At 42.1% G+C, this 18,498-nt stretch overlaps 3 protein-coding genes across 4 annotated transcripts in view; 1 reads left to right on the plus strand and 2 right to left on the minus strand.

The window, feature by feature from the left end:
• Positions 1-1,468, plus strand: part of antxr1d (ANTXR cell adhesion molecule 1d) — a 21,663-nt gene extending 20,195 nt beyond the window's left edge. Inside the window, exon 18 of the mRNA XM_025060952.1 lies at positions 220-1,468. Coding sequence (XP_024916720.1) covers positions 220-525 — 306 coding nt within the window. The 3' untranslated portion in view covers positions 526-1,468. The remainder of the gene's footprint in view (positions 1-219) is intronic.
• Positions 1,469-2,923: 1,455 nt separating this feature from the next.
• Positions 2,924-11,727, minus strand: rrp12 (ribosomal RNA processing 12 homolog). The gene is made up of 34 exons (XM_008321967.2): positions 11,492-11,727; positions 10,681-10,913; positions 10,435-10,518; positions 10,257-10,333; positions 10,066-10,171; positions 9,875-9,991; positions 9,627-9,765; positions 9,411-9,538; positions 9,023-9,121; positions 8,854-8,945; positions 8,667-8,778; positions 8,394-8,494; positions 8,176-8,290; positions 7,944-8,086; positions 7,721-7,842; positions 7,579-7,643; positions 7,313-7,475; positions 6,948-7,102; positions 6,703-6,770; positions 6,221-6,314; positions 5,965-6,123; positions 5,784-5,864; positions 5,385-5,490; positions 5,193-5,300; positions 4,897-5,054; positions 4,714-4,805; positions 4,466-4,621; positions 4,225-4,388; positions 4,021-4,134; positions 3,894-3,940; positions 3,697-3,775; positions 3,517-3,584; positions 3,340-3,422; positions 2,924-3,258 (listed from the first exon to the last, which is right to left on the minus strand). The coding sequence occupies exons 1-34, from the start codon at positions 11,628-11,630 to the stop codon at positions 3,159-3,161; spliced, it is 3,867 nt and encodes a 1,288-aa protein (XP_008320189.1). The 5' UTR covers positions 11,631-11,727; the 3' UTR covers positions 2,924-3,158.
• Positions 11,728-11,921: 194 nt separating this feature from the next.
• Positions 11,922-17,996, minus strand: ubtd1a (ubiquitin domain containing 1a). 2 transcript variants are annotated; one of them, XM_008321968.3, is made up of 5 exons: positions 17,598-17,996; positions 17,114-17,197; positions 13,960-14,187; positions 13,332-13,517; positions 11,922-12,706 (listed from the first exon to the last, which is right to left on the minus strand). In XM_008321968.3, the coding sequence occupies exons 1-5, from the start codon at positions 17,647-17,649 to the stop codon at positions 12,492-12,494; spliced, it is 765 nt and encodes a 254-aa protein (XP_008320190.1). In that variant the 5' UTR covers positions 17,650-17,996; the 3' UTR covers positions 11,922-12,491. The 2 variants fall into 2 exon arrangements, with proteins under 2 accessions (XP_008320190.1, XP_008320191.1); XM_008321969.3 differs by lacking the exons at positions 17,114-17,197; positions 17,598-17,996 and adding an exon at positions 15,523-16,120.
• Positions 17,997-18,498: the final 502 nt, after the last annotated feature.

Below are 18,498 nucleotides of genomic sequence, written 5' to 3' on the forward strand. Positions count from 1 at the left end.
GGGGCATCACAGCTATTGTAGTGCAGGTGCGGACACAGGCAGCTCTATGAGGCATCCGGGGGCCTCGGACACACACGCCTCTGTCAGAGGGAGCTGGGCAGAGACTCAGACGGACCGGACTGTGGCGCCTGGATCTGAAGCCCTCATTGATCCAGGGCAATTCTCATCTCATTCGAATGACAACGTGGGGCCGTGCTGTAACGCTGTTTGTCTTCACAGGGTCGTTGTATTAATTTCCAGCGGGTCAAAGACGGAGAGTCCGTCCCGAACAACCAGGCCCGTCCTCTTGTGCATCGCTCTCCCTCTCCCTCTCCCCCTCCTGCGCCTCCTCCTCCGATCGCAGAACAGCGACCCCTGGTCTCTAATTCCGTGCCCCGTACGAAGCCTCCGTCCAGAGGGCCACGCACGACGCCACCTTCCCGTGCGCCCCCGCCCATGGTGAATTCCCCTCCGTGTCCACCTCCAAGTCGTCTGCCCCCGGGGCCTCCAGGACCTCCACCATCTCGACCTCCACCCAGGCTCTGATGATGTAAAAAAACATGGGGGCCTCCCACAAACCACTTAAAAACCTGATAAATCCAAACCCCGACTTCCTCCTCCTCCTCCTCCTCCTCCTCTCACAGTGAAGATCTAGAAGCAGCACAGAAGCAAAACGAATCTTTCAGGCCCGGAGCACACCCACAGCTCTGGGCTTTGTTGCTGGACAGCAAATCAAAAAAAAAGTATTTATCTGATAATAAAATCAGCTACTGACCTTCATCCTCATTAACTTTTTTTTTTTTACTAAAAGCATTATAGAAAAAGCATGTAGTCACCTGGTTTAGCCTGTATGTACAGTAGTGTCAGTCATGTGGGTGTTAGTGGTCAGAGTGAGGGCCAGTCTCTAACTGCACCAGTGCAATGTTGTGTGTAATTGATGGGTGGAAAATAAATATGTGTTTGTGTTGGAATTTTGGTGGATTTAATGATGATGATGATGCTGATGATGCTGATGATGTAATGTGACAATGTAGTTGGACAAACGGCAAGTTGTTAGAAAGAGTTAAATGTAAGCCTTGAGTTTTTAAACACATGTTTACAAATATGCAATTTTTGGCTTTACCTTTATCACCAAAGAAATCAATTTTTTTTTTCTTTTGACGACACCCTAGTTAAAAAAATTGTGTAACATCTCAACGTTCTAATGGTAACTGCAGGGCAGTTTCTCCATTTTTAATTTATTTCAGTACCAGCCCAGTTTCTGCATGTTCTCTTCTTAAAGTTAGATGAATCTCTGGCTCTTTCAGTCTGCCACGCTGCAGAATGTTCAGACAGATGCAGGCGAGGATTATATGTGTGATGGATGCATTGAACATCATTAACCTTAGGATTCTTCTGTACTCCAAATGTACTGACCAAAAATGATCTTTTGTATAATTTAATTTGTTTGTGACATTTTTCAATAAAGTCAACTGTTTTTTACCTGGAACTAAGAAGCAACGTTTTTGACCAACTCAAAGCAAAAGCATTCAGAAATGCTATTTCACACAATGCACTTACTCTCCAAACATACAACAAACATACAAAACACATTTTGTCTTTCGACATGCTCAAAAGAACACTGCAAGTGCAATGCAACACGTCTGCATCGACTACAGGACACAATTGTGCATGTTTAATAATTATTATAAAAAGACAAGTAAAGAGCAGTGTTAATTATTATAAAAAGACAAGTCAACAGCAGTGTTCTATAAGGACCTGGTTCATGTTGTACAGAAATTGTATATTTTTTGTGATTGTTTTTTTTTTCTTTTAAGACCCACGGCCCAGTTAACCAACAGAACATCACCTCGGTCTAACTGTACTGTTTTCTCATCACACAGATAACCGTTTTTGCACCGTCATTGCAAATGAGCTCATATTAGATCAGGACCGTTGTGCTGACACGACAAACCGGCGATAAATCTGGCTCCGTTCAACCGACACAACAAAAACCTAACGACATATTTATGTGAACAGGATATACTGCAGGAACATTTGCTTTTACAATCTAAGAAACACGTTCTTTAATTAAACTAATTACAATCCTGTCAGAGTTGGAACTCTTTTAATCTGTCCCTGACACTTATATCGGTAGTTTATGAAATTAATCACTAAATTTTTAAGATGTTATACGCAGCTAGGTTCGTTCAAAGTCATATTTCTGGGATACATCTGTCGACTATATAAATCTTGAGTGGCTTTTTTTTTTTACTGCTGCTGCAGTTTCGTGAATTTGGAACAGAGTCAAAAGAAATTACTGAAGCAGGTTTTTACTTTGGCTGAAGCGTACGTGTACATTAAACATAAGTACTTTTAAGTGTATTCGAAGTGAAATGTATGGAAGACGAGTGATGAAGTCAAAGGGTCTGGTGGGATTTAATGTACAGTAGAGGACAGGCCGCATTCTGCCTCGTTCTTGGACACAGACTGGTCGTATGTTAGTGGTGATGGTCGGTCTGAGAATGTCCTGATTCAGCCCCAGACCTCTGCTCCTCTGTTCTCCTCAGAGACACCGACACAGAGCAGCGTAATGAGGTCGGTCTGTTGCTTCATGACTCACATTGCTGTAATCACTGTAGAGAAATGATTCACACCAGGCTAATGGTGTAATAACTCAACCCGCGACACGACAACCGAACAGCTTCTCAATGTCAGGAAGAAACGGCACGAATAAAAAAAAAAGAAAAAAAAAGAAGCACAATAAAATCTAAGCTGCAGTCGACTGTGGACTGCTGATGTGGTCACCGTGGAATTTCTGCACCGTCTGAAGGCATTTTTAATCTGTGTGCAAATTAAAATGGCCCTCACTCTCCATAGTTCAGAAGTCCACAGCGCCCCCATCTGACCAAACCACAAAATGACAATGACTAACTTGTAATTGTATTAAAGATAGGGACAGCGGTTGTTTCACCGGTGTGGTTTATTTGCAGCCTTTTTTTTTAAAATCTAATTGGCTGAAATCAGTCAGGAGCAGAAAAACACATCCGACATCATGTCTGTCAACGTGTTCACGGCTAATCTGTGAGAGAGCAGTTTAAAAACAAACTGAGCTCTCACACACAAACACACCGAGGTTTAACACACACACACATCATCATCACCATCATTACACACACAAAGTCCACTGAGTTTTCTTTTCAAGCTTTTTTCTTTTTCTGCATTTTCCTTCCTGACAGCGCCCCCTTCTGGGCTCCTCGCACCATGCCCTTAAACTGGCCCTTTAATTTGGCTCGTTTTCTGCAGATAAAAAACAAATGTTTGAATGTGATATTTTGTAAACAATAAGTGTTCCAACCCAGTGACTTTTTTCCTCCGTACCTGCGGTTGAGCTGGTCTTTCTTCAGAGGGATGTAGGCGTAAGGATCCAACTTTCCTCTCCTCTTCACGTCTCCTTTTCCTTTCTGGGAAATAAGGGATGACAGAGGAGATGCTCAGAAAGATGCTTCATGATAAAAACATTCTCAGGTTTATGTTTGTGTTTTTCCTCAGTCTCACCTTTGACTTATAATCAGCTCCGATGTCTTGACTTTCTCTCAGAGGTCTGTGGATACCTGAGCCTCCGGCTGGGTTAAAAAAAGAAGTTAAAATTAGTCTAAAACTATAATTTCTCACAAAGCCGGACCTCATCAGCCGGCTTCAGCACTGTGTCTGTGGTAGATGACAGGTTTTTCAAACCTTTATATTTTAACTGAGGCTCCATGTCCATGTCTTCATCAAAGTTGTCATACTGCGTCTTCCTTTTCTGTGTCTTTTTCTGGAAGAAGGCAGGAAGAGAAAAGAAAAAGTAGTTTAATTAAAACCAGACAGAATCATGTCTTTACACCAGCCAGAAAAATCACACCCACATGCATCGCACACATGTAACTACTCACAGTCTTGACGCCCGCCTCCTCCAGAATATCTTTCATTTCTCCCTCATCTGTCAGAGCAGTAATAAGTCAGAGTCACAGCTCAATGACAGACAGGTCAAGGCACAGAGCGCCGGTTGTCTTATCTCACCTTTGTCTTTCACGTCCTCCTCCTCGTCGTCTTCTTTGATGATTAGTCGTCCGTCTGAGGTCACTCTGAAGCCGTGCTCCACCTTACTGCTCTTTTTCAGTCCTGGGTTTGTAGCTGAAAAACAAAGAAAAAACTGTTTGTGTTCCCTCCGTGTACAGGCAGCAGCTACAGATGTAGAAAGACTCAGATGTTTCTCTCCGTTACCTAAAACTCTCTGGGATACTTTAGGATCCAGGAAGTTGAGAGGGTCGTCTCCCTCTCCTTCTCTGAGCCACGCCTGTCCTTTCTTCTGTTTGACTTTCTTCTTCTGAGCTTTTCCTTCATCCTCTGACAGATCGCTGTCCGAATCTGCCAGGATCTCTTCGATACTTTAAAAAAAAGGACAAAAATAAATAAAGGGACATACATGCAGTAATATTAAATAGACAGTAGGGGGCACTCGTACCTTTCATTCTTGACCTTCGGCTTCTCATCTTCACTCTCTGAGCCGTCATCCTGCTCTGACACCTCCTTGCGTCTCTTGGTGCGGGCCTCTGCCTTGCGGATGTTGACCAGCACCTTGTGGTGTTCTGCAGGAAGCATGCTCTTCACCAGCTCAAAACTGGAAACAGAGCAAATAAAATGTTTATTATTGATCTGTAACTTTCAAATACAATAATTCAGAGGCCTTAAGGATACAAGTTAAATCCTTACCCAAATTTCCTGATGAACTTGGTGAAGACGTTCTTCAGTTTGGTCCTGAAGTGTCTCCTCACGTCGTCCTTGATGTTTCCAATGCCCTCCATCTGAGCACAGTGGGTTAGAGCACGTTGAAAGTTTGATTTTTCAACTGCTGATGAAAAATAAACAAAACAAAAAAAAAACAGGATCCCTCACCATGACGGTAACATGTGAAGCCAGGGTCTTGGGCTCCATGATGAAGAGGATGACCTTGATGAAGCCCAGAGCTGCTTTGACTATCTCTCTGGTCCGAGAAGACAGGAGCAGGCAGATGTTGTGAAGGAGCTGCTCCATGGTTTGCACCTCTATAGAGTCTGGAGTAGAAGGTTGACATCACTTCTTCAATCAAAACACCAAACACCTCAATGGGAATCTCTGATCTTTCTGACATTATCTGCTCTGAAAACACTGGCCCATGACATGGAGCTGAAAACAAAAAACATTTTTGTCACCTTTATACTCAAACACTATTCGTGTCAGGGCCAACACTGTGCAGGTGATCATGGTGACGGAGCCGGTCAGTCCGGTGTAGACCAGCAGTAAATACTCATCCATGGCATCTGTAGCAGAGACAAATATTCACTCTGTAAAATAAATAAACCTTCATGGCTCAAAAATAACAAAGTGGGAGAAAAAAAATGAACCTTTTTTGTTTCCACAGAAGCGAACAAACATGTTTCCGATCTCCACCAGCAGGGTGTAGGCGTTTTTACGAGCTCCGGCCGAGACTTCCTTCGTGCATATGATCACCTGATAGAGGAAGTGGTATTAAAAAAAATACTACATGTACTTTTGTGTTTTTCGTATGTACCATATTGTATAATTATGTATCTGGAAAAAGTGCAATGGTCTGGACTACATGACCTGACTGTATGAAAACATGCAGCTAGCTCGTTAGCTGTTTTTAGCTTTAGCACAGGATTACGACATCAGTGGTGCGACGGTGCTGCATTCAATGGTCAATTTATCAAGTTGAAAACTTTGTCGTGACTCAGTGTTGATTGTTGTGTGTGTGTGTGCGTGTGTGTATTCATTCTGTGTACCTCTGGCAGCAGAGCAGTGATGAAGTCTTTGTGTTCTTCACTGAGCCTTTTCACAATGTGACAGAGACACTTGAGTCTGGGCTGAGAAGAGGAAAAAAACCCACACCAGACAGAGAGGAATTCAAAACACTAGTCTTCAAGGGAATTTAGTCAGAATCCCAAATTTTCCTGTGCACCACACCCGCTTCGCTGGTGAAGAGGCGTTCTTCAAAGTCTCCAACAGGACAACTTTGAGTGTTTCCAAATTTTCTACAACAAACGCCTTGCACTCGTCCCTCTCTCCTCCACACATCTCCTCCAGCACACGGTACGCCTTCTTCTGCAGCCCTGGGTCCTTGGTCTGAACACATGCAGCCACAGGCAGGGAAATGAACAGTCACTGTTATAAAGAAAATAATTGAATAATCAATAAGTATGACTTGAACACACAGCTTTACCTCCAAATACGGTCGAATCAGCCCAAAGGTTTTAGTCATGGTGGCCTCGTCCACAAACGGAGCCAAGGCAACAACCAGGTCCATCATCGACAGCCTGCAGGAAAGAAGGAAAGAAGGAAGAAAGTGAGACGGAGGAGCTTCAGGCTGTAAAAGTGAGACAGAGGAGCTTCAGGCTGTACACAGTAATATACACGCTTTTAATAACAAGACTTAGTTCACAGTTTTATCATTTGATCACATTGTTCAACCTTCACAAATTAACAGTACAAACATTTTACTGTCTTACAAACTTAATGGAAATCTGTTAGTGATTCATTTTTGTAACAGTGTTTCACTGAGCTGTGTCCAAAACAATTTGAAAAAAGCTTTTAGACTTAAACAGGGAACATCTGAAAAACGCATCGTTCATTTCTCAAATCAATATTTTTTATTTGTCTAAAGTCTTCACGAGTCAAATGTCATCATCTGTGTTCGTGTCCTACCGTGTGAACTCGTTGGTGTCTGCGCTGCTCAGTTTGTCTGTGGCTTTCTGCAGGAAGGTGCAGGTCATCTGAAAAACATTTATTTTCAATCAGTGTTACGACACAAAGGTTTCCCAGGAACTACTGGTACTCGTTCCTGGAACAGTTTAATCAGTGCCATCAGAGCTGAACAACGAACACATGTTTTTTTTTTTTTTTTAGATGTGCGTTTTTGCCTATTACTTCATTGTAAAAACCTGACTGACCTGCGTCTCAGTGACAGTGAGGTAAACCTTGATGGTGTCCAGCACAGCCATCCTGTAGGTGGCACACTCTCCAGCTGCAGGCTGCTGGCTGTAGACATTGAAGAGAATGGGCAGGAAGTTCTTGGAGAAGCGACCCACTTCGGCCTTCTCCTCCTCTGCAGAGACGATGTGAACATGTTTTCATGTTAATCCACGAGTGACTTTAACTAAATACCTTCATCCTTTGTAAATGTGACTTTGAAATTTCAAAAAACAAACTGACAAAAAAAAACATTTGGACCATAGCTTTATAATTGATCTCCCTCGTCTGGTATGCGTAACATTTTTTATCAAAAGAAGCTTCACCAGCATCTGTGTGTTCTCACCTGTTGAGCAGCTCTTGTTGATGAGGGCACGCAGAGCCTGGCACACGATGAGCCTTAGGTCCGGCTGTTCATTGATGGCCATACCCAGGATGCGGGCGATGCCTTTGAAGGATGCAAGAAGGTCAACTGGACACGTACAGAAGCCGGGGAGCATGGTCCAGATCTATAAAAAAAAAAAAGGTGGTCAAACAGTGTGTAAAGTAACATTTCTGCACCAGGTTTGTGTGATTATTGTTGCAGTTACGAGTGTGAGTGTGTGTGTTTACCTGCAGCTGTAGAGTGTGGTAGACTTTGGCCTCCAGTTTCTGTCCTCCTTGTTCCAGCTCCTCACCTGCAACAGAAGAAAGGGGTCTTTAGAGAAAAAAAAAAAAAGAACTACACTTACTCCAGCACCAACACACTTCTCACCTCTCTGCTTGAGTGTAGATGCCAGAGGGAGGAAATAAGAGGTGAAAAAACCCAGGTGTGTGTTCTTCACATGGTCCCGGATGACCGGCACCAGCCAGCTTCTGGGGAACTCCAGGTCATCACTGGTGAAACAATGTAAAAAAAAATTAAAATAAAAAAATCAGTTGAACCTGGTTGATGTCACATGATGGCAGCTGATAAAGAAAAGAGTCTTTGCTCTTACTTCATGCCAGTGATGTTGAGTGGAATGGCAGCCAGCACCAGCTCCGGTCCCATGCTCTCCACAGCTGCTCCGATGGCGAGGTCCAACTCTCCAGTGAAGGGAAAATGAGGCGTGGCACGCAGGTCGGCCAGAGACTGCAGGGACTGATCAGAAGACAACAGCCCAGAGTCAACATTTACCTCCTCAACTAATGGACTGAACGTGTCTTTTCAACAAAGTCGTGCGACTGTACCTTAGTCATGACAGCGTGAGCCTTCTTTCCTGCCACTCTGTAAAAACAGGCCAGAATCTGCAGCACAAATGGCCAAGAGGCGTGGAAACGATAAGACAGGCCCTCCTCCACGATCCTGTGTCACACCAACACATACACACAATCAGCAGCAGTATTGAGTTGATCCAGTTTCCAAAGGAAGTGGGGATCAATAAAAGTGCAGTGTCCTGAGAACTTACCTGAACATTTTACAGATATAAGCAGGACTTCCTGCAGAGGCTGTGACGCTGACGACACCGATTTCATCCAAACAAGGAGAGACGCATTCAGTCAGCAAATTCTGAAGAAAAAATAAATAATAATAATGAAATAAATAAAGTAATTAAATAATAATGGAGAGGATATAGGGTAAAAGTAGTCATGAAAAATGTATAGATACAAAGTTGAGAAAAAAGGATCAGCCCAAAAATATCATGACTTGCACTTATTATTATAATAAAAGTAATTTTTACTTTGATGGTGCTGGCAGCTGCTGACACCACCTGTGTGTGGGGTGACAACAGACAGGACATGGCAGCAGGGAAGAAGCGAGGGAGGTGACCCAGACTCAGGGAACTCTGCAGACTGGACCGAGACGAGTGTGTAAAAATCACAAAAGGACACTGCGAGTGAAAACATAAGGTAAATATATTTTCTTACCTTGCCAGATGAACGTGTGCCTTCTCCATGACAGCAAGCCAGGCCAACAGAGGCTGCAGGTCGTTCTCACTGGGCAGGTAGTCGTACAGAGCCTGGGATGAGGGAGGGAGAGAAGATGAGTTTTTATGTCACATGCTACAAAACCTCTGCCATGACTGTCCTCCCTCACCGTAATGATTTGTGCATTGAGCTCAGGTGAGAGGGTCGAAGGGTTTGGTTTCCCACTGAACAGCTTATGGAACCCCTGCATGGCACTGGCCGTCACCAGCTACGGGGGGGGGGGACCAAGTTAAAATAAAAAATAATGTAACAAATCACAAATTTAGAACAAGGTTTGTACACTCCAAATATGATAATGTGTAAACAACAACAACAGTTTCCAGAGACCAACCAATCAGGAGCACAGACAGACTTTGTTCAACTCAATAATGGGTGCCTGAGACATTCACAGATACCTTCAGCTGAGTGACCACTCAGGGACTAAGGGTTAATGTTTCTACATCTACACTATACTAAGGGTTAATGTTTCTACATCTACATGCTGTTCTTCTTCTCACCACATGGCTGAGTGTCATCACACGCAGCAGCGTCTCACAACAGGACTTGACGGCTGCCAGTGGAAACGTCCCAATCAGCTCCTTGAGAAGACCCAGAATGTGAAGTGTAGTGGTGTCCTCTTTAGTGCCTGATGAATAATAATAATTAAAAAAACATTTAACACAATTATAACATGTTCAGAAGCCACAGAGAAGTTGAATAAAACAGTGTTTTACCTCCAGCCTGCTCCATTTCCTTGATGCAGAACTTGGCCGTGGTCGCTGCCGCCGGGTGATGGGTCGGAGCGTTGTCTGTGAACAGGAAATCACTGCCTCTGAGGATGGAGCAAACACCTTGTTGTGCTGCCTTCCGTACCTAGAAGAGGGAGAAATATTAATATTTATTTTCAATTTTGGGAAGAAAGTGAATTTTGAACTCAACACATGTTGATGATGATGATGATGTTGATGATGATGAGACAGACCTTTTTTTTGCTGTGCACAGTGAAGCTGAGGAGGCCATGATAGACCTGCAGAGTGGAGGGATACGTCCACACTGAGGCGTCCTGCTTCCTTAACAGCGTGGCCAGGCATGACAGGATCTGTGGACAAGGAGTTTAAAGAAATCAGCAATGAACAACTGAGGAGCAAACGGTGCACAGACAGACCAACTCACCCATCTCAACGCCGAGGCCGTGTCCGTCGTGGCCTGCTTAGACATGACGTCCATTAGCGCTTTCGTGGTGTCTGAGAACTTTGATATGAGCACAGGAGTCGGAACCCTAGGCAGAAGAATACAACATTTATTTCATTAGCACCGTCATCATCAACAGTTAATAAGAGTGTGACAAGTCTAAGACGCCCAACCTTTTTATGACCAGGTTGAGAAGATACGCCACTGCAGCCTGCGACTCTGCTGAATCCACCACCTCTAGAGTGGTCATCTGTTTAAACACACACATTTCAAGCTCTCAGAAACTGTGGCTACAATAATTCTCCATTTTAAGGATGACTTCAATGAACAGAAAGGAAAAGCAGAACTCACCAAAGCAGCAAAATACTCCGTCTCTGTCTCCTTTCCTCCTTGACCACGAATCACCTCAGTCACTGCTGCCAACACTGCACATATCTGTGAGCAACGTTTGATTTCATGTTCAAAATGTTCACTGTCATACAGTACAGAAACATGTTTCCTTGTACAATTAAGTTAACTTTCACTGCTGTTTAATTTTTTTTTTTTTTGTAAATAACTTTTAAAATTTCCTCATGACAACCTCACAGACTGCTTCACCTCTTTGTGAGCGGCTGAATTTGACTCCCAGTAGCGCTGCACCTTCCTGAAGGTGAGGTTGGAGCAGTCCGACAGCCCACTGAGGAAGGTGGCCGAGGTTCTCTGTGACCCCGACTCATCAGGCTCGTCTTCCATAAAGGCATCTTTAGGAGCTCGAGTTGTGCTGACCTCCAGCTGACCAGACTGCAGCTCATTGTGCAACTTCAGAGCATCAACCGTTAGGTCACTGTTAACTGTGACGGGGGAAAAAAACATTAGCAATAAATGCATGAAAAGCACGAGAAGCGACTGGGCGATACTGAATATGACTGACACCAAAGCTTTCTGTTTGTTTTGTTTTAAATAGGAAATGGTATTTATCTATGATGGAGTGGCTTTGGAAAATATGAGCAGTAGTCCTGCCAAATTCACTTATATTAGATGGCTAACAAATTGTTGTTGAGGCATAAATAAAATACTTTTAAGAAATAATATTTCAACACTGATGTAGAAACTTAATTATTTTCATACTCCATTTTAACTGTATTCTAAAATGGCTCATTTGGGAAATGACCCATGTTTGTTTCTATGTTTGGCTCTTGCTCACACAAACATTCACTAGTATTGTGTACAAAAGTTGCATTTTCTGTCTGACAGACTACTTTAACATAGCATTTGACGGAGTTGGTAATTGCCCAATCATTTATGTCTTGTTTTGGTGACACGCAAGAAATGTCGCTGTGTTTTCGGGGCTGAGTGAAGTTAAATGCTAACGTCGGCTAAAGTTAGCCGAGACTGGCCTGAGACCCACGTGTAAAGAGCTGGGACTCACCGGAGGGTCTGCTGAAGAAGCGGCTTTTAGCTGCCTGTCGAAAGCGGCTTGTCTGCGGGTTGGAGTCGCTGCTGTGTCCTTTTTTCCACCGTTTGAGTTTCGACCCGGTCCCGGATCGCAATTTCCCCGATTTGACCATTTTCGGGGTGGAAATTAAAGCGTTACTCAAACACACCGAGCAGACTCGAGTACATAACTTGTCGCGCAATGAGTGACGTCAAGGAACAGTCTTGCATGCCTAATGTAGTGAGACGTGTTTGACACTAGAGGCCGCTGTTTGCTGTCCAAAAATACAAGGCTATTACAAGGGACACTTACAAGGGAAACGCATATTTTAGATTCAGTATTCACTTAAGGGTTAACCACAATATAGACAACATATAGACAGCTAAATACATGTTTATAAGAAAAAAGCACATTCAAAACAGTCTTAAAATGTTACTCTTTTATTGCCTTGGTCACATTTTGAAATAAACAATGGTGAACAGACACCGTAGAATGAATTCAGTGGCATGACTTAGCCCTGGAATACTGAATACTCCATTTTAGCTCCATCTCAAAATGGAAAACATATTTTTACTAAATAAATAAAACAAAAGAGGAGATAGAAAGACAGATGGAAATAGGAAGATGGATATTCCAAGCAGAAATAAATGTAATTAATAAGTGAGCAATGGTACAAATGAGCCTGACAATGAGGTGAATATAAGTAAATAAAAGCTTTGAGTTTAGTCCATACAAACACAGACAAACATCCAGGTGTGTAAATGAAGTCTCTACTGTTACTGTTAATCTAAAGTGCTTTTTTTATTCATTTGGAAAAAGGAAAATACAAAAAGGAGCAATATAAAAGCAAATATTTCTTTAAATATATTTATAAAAAATGTACATAAAAATCATTACCAACTGGAAAACAATGACAAGCTCTACAGCTCCTCCTGCCACTCTCTGTGGCACATCCTTGGTCTTTCCTTCACCTTGCAGCAGTCCGTCTCAGTCCTCAGTCAGTGATCACCGTGGGGTTCACATTCACAATCACCTGGACGACGAAATCTTTCTGAATCTTGGTGTCTTGCAGGCAGGTCTTGTCGGTCAGGAGCTTCCCAGAGAAGAACCACCTTTGACGGATTATCTCAATTGCTTCTTGTTTCTCCAACTGTTTCTTCAGCTCAGCGATGGAGTCTTCCATACTGGCCGTCAGACGCACATCCTTACCTGGAAAAAACACACACACACAGAGGGCATAAATAGAGTTGACAAATAGTGCTGGGGTCGTGTAATAAGTGTGGACGAATGTTGACGGAAAAACAACTTAAAAGCAACACAGTGACAGAGTGGTTAGCGCGTTTGCCTTACAGCAAAGAGATCAGAGGTTAAATCACCAGTGATGTGAGCAATTGTTTGTCTTTATGTTTTGCCCTACGATTGACCCCTTCCAACCCCCCCCCCTCCGGACACACACACACACACCCCTGACTATCATGGCAAGGATGTAGCAGTGGAAGATCTCAAGAGCTCAGGACCGTCTGGCTGCACATATTCATATCCCTTTAAGAGCTATCTGTGTTTACAAGTAGAAACCTGCCTCCACTCTTCCAGGAAATGTTGCTTTCAAGGCCACACAGTAAGTGAAGTGTAGACTGTGTGTAGTTTATTTCTTTCCTTCTTGTGTGTACAGTATGAGTTTGCAGGTTTTGTCAAGTGTGACCGTGAGGGTATGGCTAAATGATTAATATGAAATTATTTCCATTCCAGTGTCAGTGGATTTTTTTAATGGATGTTTAAATCCACAAAAATCTAATATAGTCTGTATACGTTAACGGCCAAAACTGTCATTTACCTGACGATAGCCGTACCCTCAGCTGGAACTCTTGTCGACACGCAGGGGTTTGAGCTTGTTTTTGAAGTGATTCAGAAACTTTGCTGTCATTCGATGATTCCCTAATGAGGTTGACAGGTGGCGCTAAAGTGTACGCCGGCAGCTGGTAACGGTTTCCCAGTTCATCATAACTCTCTGTCAGGGAACCTGCAGAAAATGAGAAAAAATTGTCCTGTTCTGTGAAGCATATTAAAAAATAATCTTTTTAAATATGACTTCACAGGTGATACAATGACATCAGCACCACAGCAGACCGTGACCTACTGGATCAGGATTAATCTGAGGATTGTTGGTTCAAATGCCTGCCTTGGCGGTGTAGTAGTTAGGAGCCCCTCCAGCATCAGGAGACATGTGCCATTACCATTGCATCAGTCCCTGCACTGTGGTCACGCAGTCCAGCGACCATTATATAACTACTACAGCAATAATCTCTGAACAACTGATGCCAGGGATTGTAGGAAATGTCTTTTGACTTTGTCAGATTTATTTTCGTGACTTAGGAATTTTATGCTGGAAAGTCTGAATAAATCATGTGTTCATATTTAGGAGAGGGTGTGTGTGTGTGTATGTGTGTGTGTTCATACTGTACCATGTGGCAAAGTTATGCAGGCTCCATCCACTATGGCCTGCGCCAGTTCCAGGTCATTGCACTCTGCAGCCAGAGCTGCTGCTCTAAGTGCATCCCAGATCTCTTTCCGCCCATCAAAGGCTGGAGCCGTATCCCAGAATTCATCCCTCTTACTCCTCAGCTGGCCCTCCGTCATGGGGTATTCGCTCTTCCATTTCGGACGTTCCTTCTTGAGTGGCTCGTTTCGTCCTGTGAAGAAAAACAAGGTGCTGTGCATTCTGGTTCTGAGTCTGATTGAGAAGGAAATCAAACAAGTTAAGAGTCAAGAGAAAAGTTTCAGGAAAAAAATGGACGATAACAACTAATAATAATAGGTATATATTTTGTAGTGGATGAAAGCCAAGGAGTTCTGACTTTGATCTGTGAGTTAGTTTTGACATTTAATACACCACTTGGACTTTAGGTCAGGAAATGTCAATATATATATAATGTAGAACTTATACCTCAAGTTTACTCTTCTTGGATTTTTGAGATTTCAATTACTATGACTCGCTTCCTTTCTCTCAGGATGCAGTGACTGATTTAAGTACCACCTTGTGACCCAGAAACAACTTGAAAACTCATGTTTCCACTTTCATTATGACAGGAAAATAACTTTAACTTTAACCTCTTTTGATCAGGTATAATACAAATGAAAAAAATCCAAATCAACAAAACCCCATTACTTCAAATACACATTCACCCACTTGTTTCAATACATATAGTTCTGATGGTGGGCACCTACTTTCATCTGGGACACGTTACTAGTTTGAAGTCCTGCAGCACACAAACAGCTACAGCCACTACTCACATTAGACCATTCCATTTGAAGCACAGACTGAGGACATTAATATGTATATTTACTTTGCTGCAGATTACTACAGTGGCTGGAAGCACACGGCATGTGCTCAACACACACACATATACACAGTGGATAGTGGATTATACGTGGGCAGTAATCCGTCTCTACATAACAGGATTTATCTTCCACTGTCCTGGATAAATGGACACTCACTGACCAATGACAGGCTGCAAAGACACAACACAGCACACAAAAAACTACAAATGGACACAAATTGTTCATAAGTAAAAATATAAATCTTTTTATACCACTGACAATACTGTACTGCTGTGACATCTGACCTTTAGAAGCACTGCCAATATATTTTGAAGGAATGACAGTCAACATGACACCTTAAATGACCTGTTTGAATACATACATGTGAACTTAGGATATTGTGTCGCATATTTAACTTTTATTTTGTAAAGGTACAAAAAAGGTAAAAATAAAAAGGTAAAAATAATAAAGTAAAAAGGTTCATTATGGAAACATGTATTATTGATGAGTTCATAGATGTAGTACGACAGCACGGCTGTAAACTAAATACAAGCAGTTTGGAGGAGCATAGAAAAAATCTATGGCATTAACAACCTCATATTCACTGAATTAAATAAAATGACCAACTTCATCAGCACTTTCTGGCCTTTACACAAAAACAAAAAACAAACAAACACAGAGAAGCAGACACGTTCATCAATACTTACTTTTCAACACAATCTTAAAGGATGTATCTGGAGCATGGTAGTAGTTATACTCTCTGGAGTTTGGTACTCCCATCACTGACGTATGAGACACAGTCAGACTATCACATTCACCAAACGTCGCCCACAGTGAGCCACAGTCATGGATGAAAACACCAGCTGTGTCCAATCAGTTTAGAGCCACTCTCCACAGCAGAAGACAAACCCACCTGGTCTGGGGTTTTTTCAGATGTGCAGATTTCAAGCTGTGCTGACTATTGTGACCCTTTGTTCAGCTAGCTAAAAATGACCACAACTTGTTCCACTTATACCTCTTCTAAAAAAAAAAAAATCTGACTAGTACCATAAATACCATCAGAACAATTCGTAGAAAGACGAATGGGAGGATGTTTGAGGTGAGTGTCTGAGACTGGAGATAAGTCCCTTTCACAAGAGGCCCTAATCCTCTCAGCACTATTTAGACAAGGGATAAAAATACCCAAAGGCAAACGGTTAAACCAATTATCATCCAACAAACCCCCAATTGTGGAGAGCCTTCTAGTACGTTTGAATGAGTCAGGGTTAGACCTGTCCTTCTGTACAGTTTACATTCTTTTTAAAAGTGTTTTTTTTTCATTTATTTCTGCTTTCATCAGTGGATGCCATCAGGCCAGGGATGAGTTACACTCTAGCCAGTCGTGAATTTTCAACCACACATCGCCGCAATGAATAACCTGGCAATTACTAAAAGACAGTATAATTCAGATGCTGTTTTCTGCCAGGTGAATTTAATCTATATGTAAATATTTCCTGCAGAAAAGGTAACTCACATTGCATACCAAGTCAGTCCATAACTTCTCTGATTTGTTTATTTGATTTGTAATGTATGAAAATCAAACTGTTCTACTAATAGAGGATAAACTCACAGACATTATGCAAAATGTTCTAGTGCTACCCTTTACAAAAGATTGAAGGACAGTGCGACTAAGCCATGGTGATTTACATCTGACTCAGAAAGCTTGGAAAACAGTTCTTTAGACAATGCTTACATATGATACAATGCTTTTATCTCTAAAATCTGGTAACTACAGTATACAGTACCCATCAAACGTCTCCTTTTACAGTATACAGTACCCATCAAACGTCTGTCAATTCTGACCCATCACTTTAAACACTGACTGAAATGCAGCCCCAAACCACTGCTGAGCTTCAAGCTTGCCAACCATAATCTTTCTCTGTGCCTCCTTCTGTTAAACTGACATTGATTTGAGTCCAAATATGAAACCTCACTCTGAAAGATGGCATATACTGTACGTCAGCATATACTACTATATATTATTTTTTTTCTGTACAAACTACTGGGCCAAAAAAAACAACAACAAAAAACTCAAGTCCTCCAGGTGCAGATCCTTAGTTTATTTTCCCATATTTTCCTATGGAATCCACAATGATTATGTATTTTTTAATTGTATTTCAATGTTTTGCTAGGCCAGTGGTTATCTTCAATTTCAATTGATAGCAATATGATGTAGATTTTTCTTTCTCAAATGAAATGACTTTTTATATGACTAATTTAATAAGTGAAGAATTCTTACACAGTGCACCACACGCTCACCTCCACGTTTCTTGCTCCTTGTGGTCCGGTCACTCCCTGATCCATCCGTCCTACTCCTGCCCACACAGCCCCCCATCACTGCCCCTACATGACACACCGAGAACAGCAGCCGTATAAATGTACTGCATGTGCGATGACAATGACAATAGCATTAAGTTCACATTAGGTCTTGATGGAGGATGAATGAAAAGGTACAGAAGGTCAGGTCAGGAGCATCACCGCCATCAGGGAATAATGACAGCTGAGCACGCCACGTTCCTGTTTACGTCACGTGTACTGCCAGCTGACTGGGACACTCGCTCCTCATTCTCCTGTCACCTTCCCAATGTTTATCTATTTATCATTTATCTTTTCAGTTACTCTTTTTATGCAATACGTACACTAGCAAGTGTCAATTAATGTGCATTTGTACTTCTAATGACATTTTGTGCAGCTTTAAAAACGTACATTTAGTATCAGTATATTTTAAAATGTAATTACTCACCAGAAATCCAGTCTGTTATATTGTGCATCCGTCTGCAGTTTCCTCTCCACATCCGAACTTGGCTTTTGTGAAATTATCACTGCGCGATCAGCAGCAGCTGCAGTCAGTCATTCAGTTTGTCAGTCTGTCAGTCAATGCGATGATGCCGACCAATCTGAGCCTGCAGGAAATCTCGACTGACTTTAAAACAATGTCATCAACATCCGTATTCCCATTTAAAACTCAATGAAACCACCCCACGCGCACGATCCCTGTGGTCTGAGTTGGCATTAAAGTAAGGTGCACTAATGTGCTGTGCAGGCAGGTGGCTCTGTCATGGTCGACATATTAAGAGCAGAAACGGACTCCTTCACATTAACACCGGAAGTGGTGACAAATACAGACATGAAAAAAGAGGCGGGGTGTGATATCTCAGCCCGCCCCCTGAACTTCTTTTGTTTATTATGAAAGTTCAGCAACCGGAAGCGTCTAACAGGAAGTGATGTGTTGATGAGCGTGCATGGAAATTGCTGTTAGCCAAAAAGCATAAAAGCCAATTTGACGTAATTAAATTTGTTTGAAAGAAGCTTTTAGTGATTGGAAATCTGCTATGGTAACCAAAATTTGATATTAATTCATAAAATATTCCAGTGGTGGCAAGTTTATGGCCAGTCTTGATCAAAAGAAAAACATATAGCTATTTACAATCAATTTAACTGAACAATTAATGGAATTCAAAAGGATTTATTGTGGCCCAGATCTTTTTATCCCTTAATTTCAATCTCGTTCTCCACCAGGACCACTATCAGTTTTCTTGTATGTTCTATAATTTGCTTGTGTGTTTTTGCATCATAATTCCAGTGTCCAAACCAAAGGACATTAACACAGATATGTGAGCAGATGTCTAATCTGCTAATAAAAT

Source organism: Cynoglossus semilaevis, chromosome 12, assembly GCF_000523025.1.
Source record: "Cynoglossus semilaevis isolate Cse_v1.0 chromosome 12, Cse_v1.0, whole genome shotgun sequence".
Taxonomy (NCBI): domain Eukaryota; kingdom Metazoa; phylum Chordata; class Actinopteri; order Pleuronectiformes; family Cynoglossidae; genus Cynoglossus; species Cynoglossus semilaevis.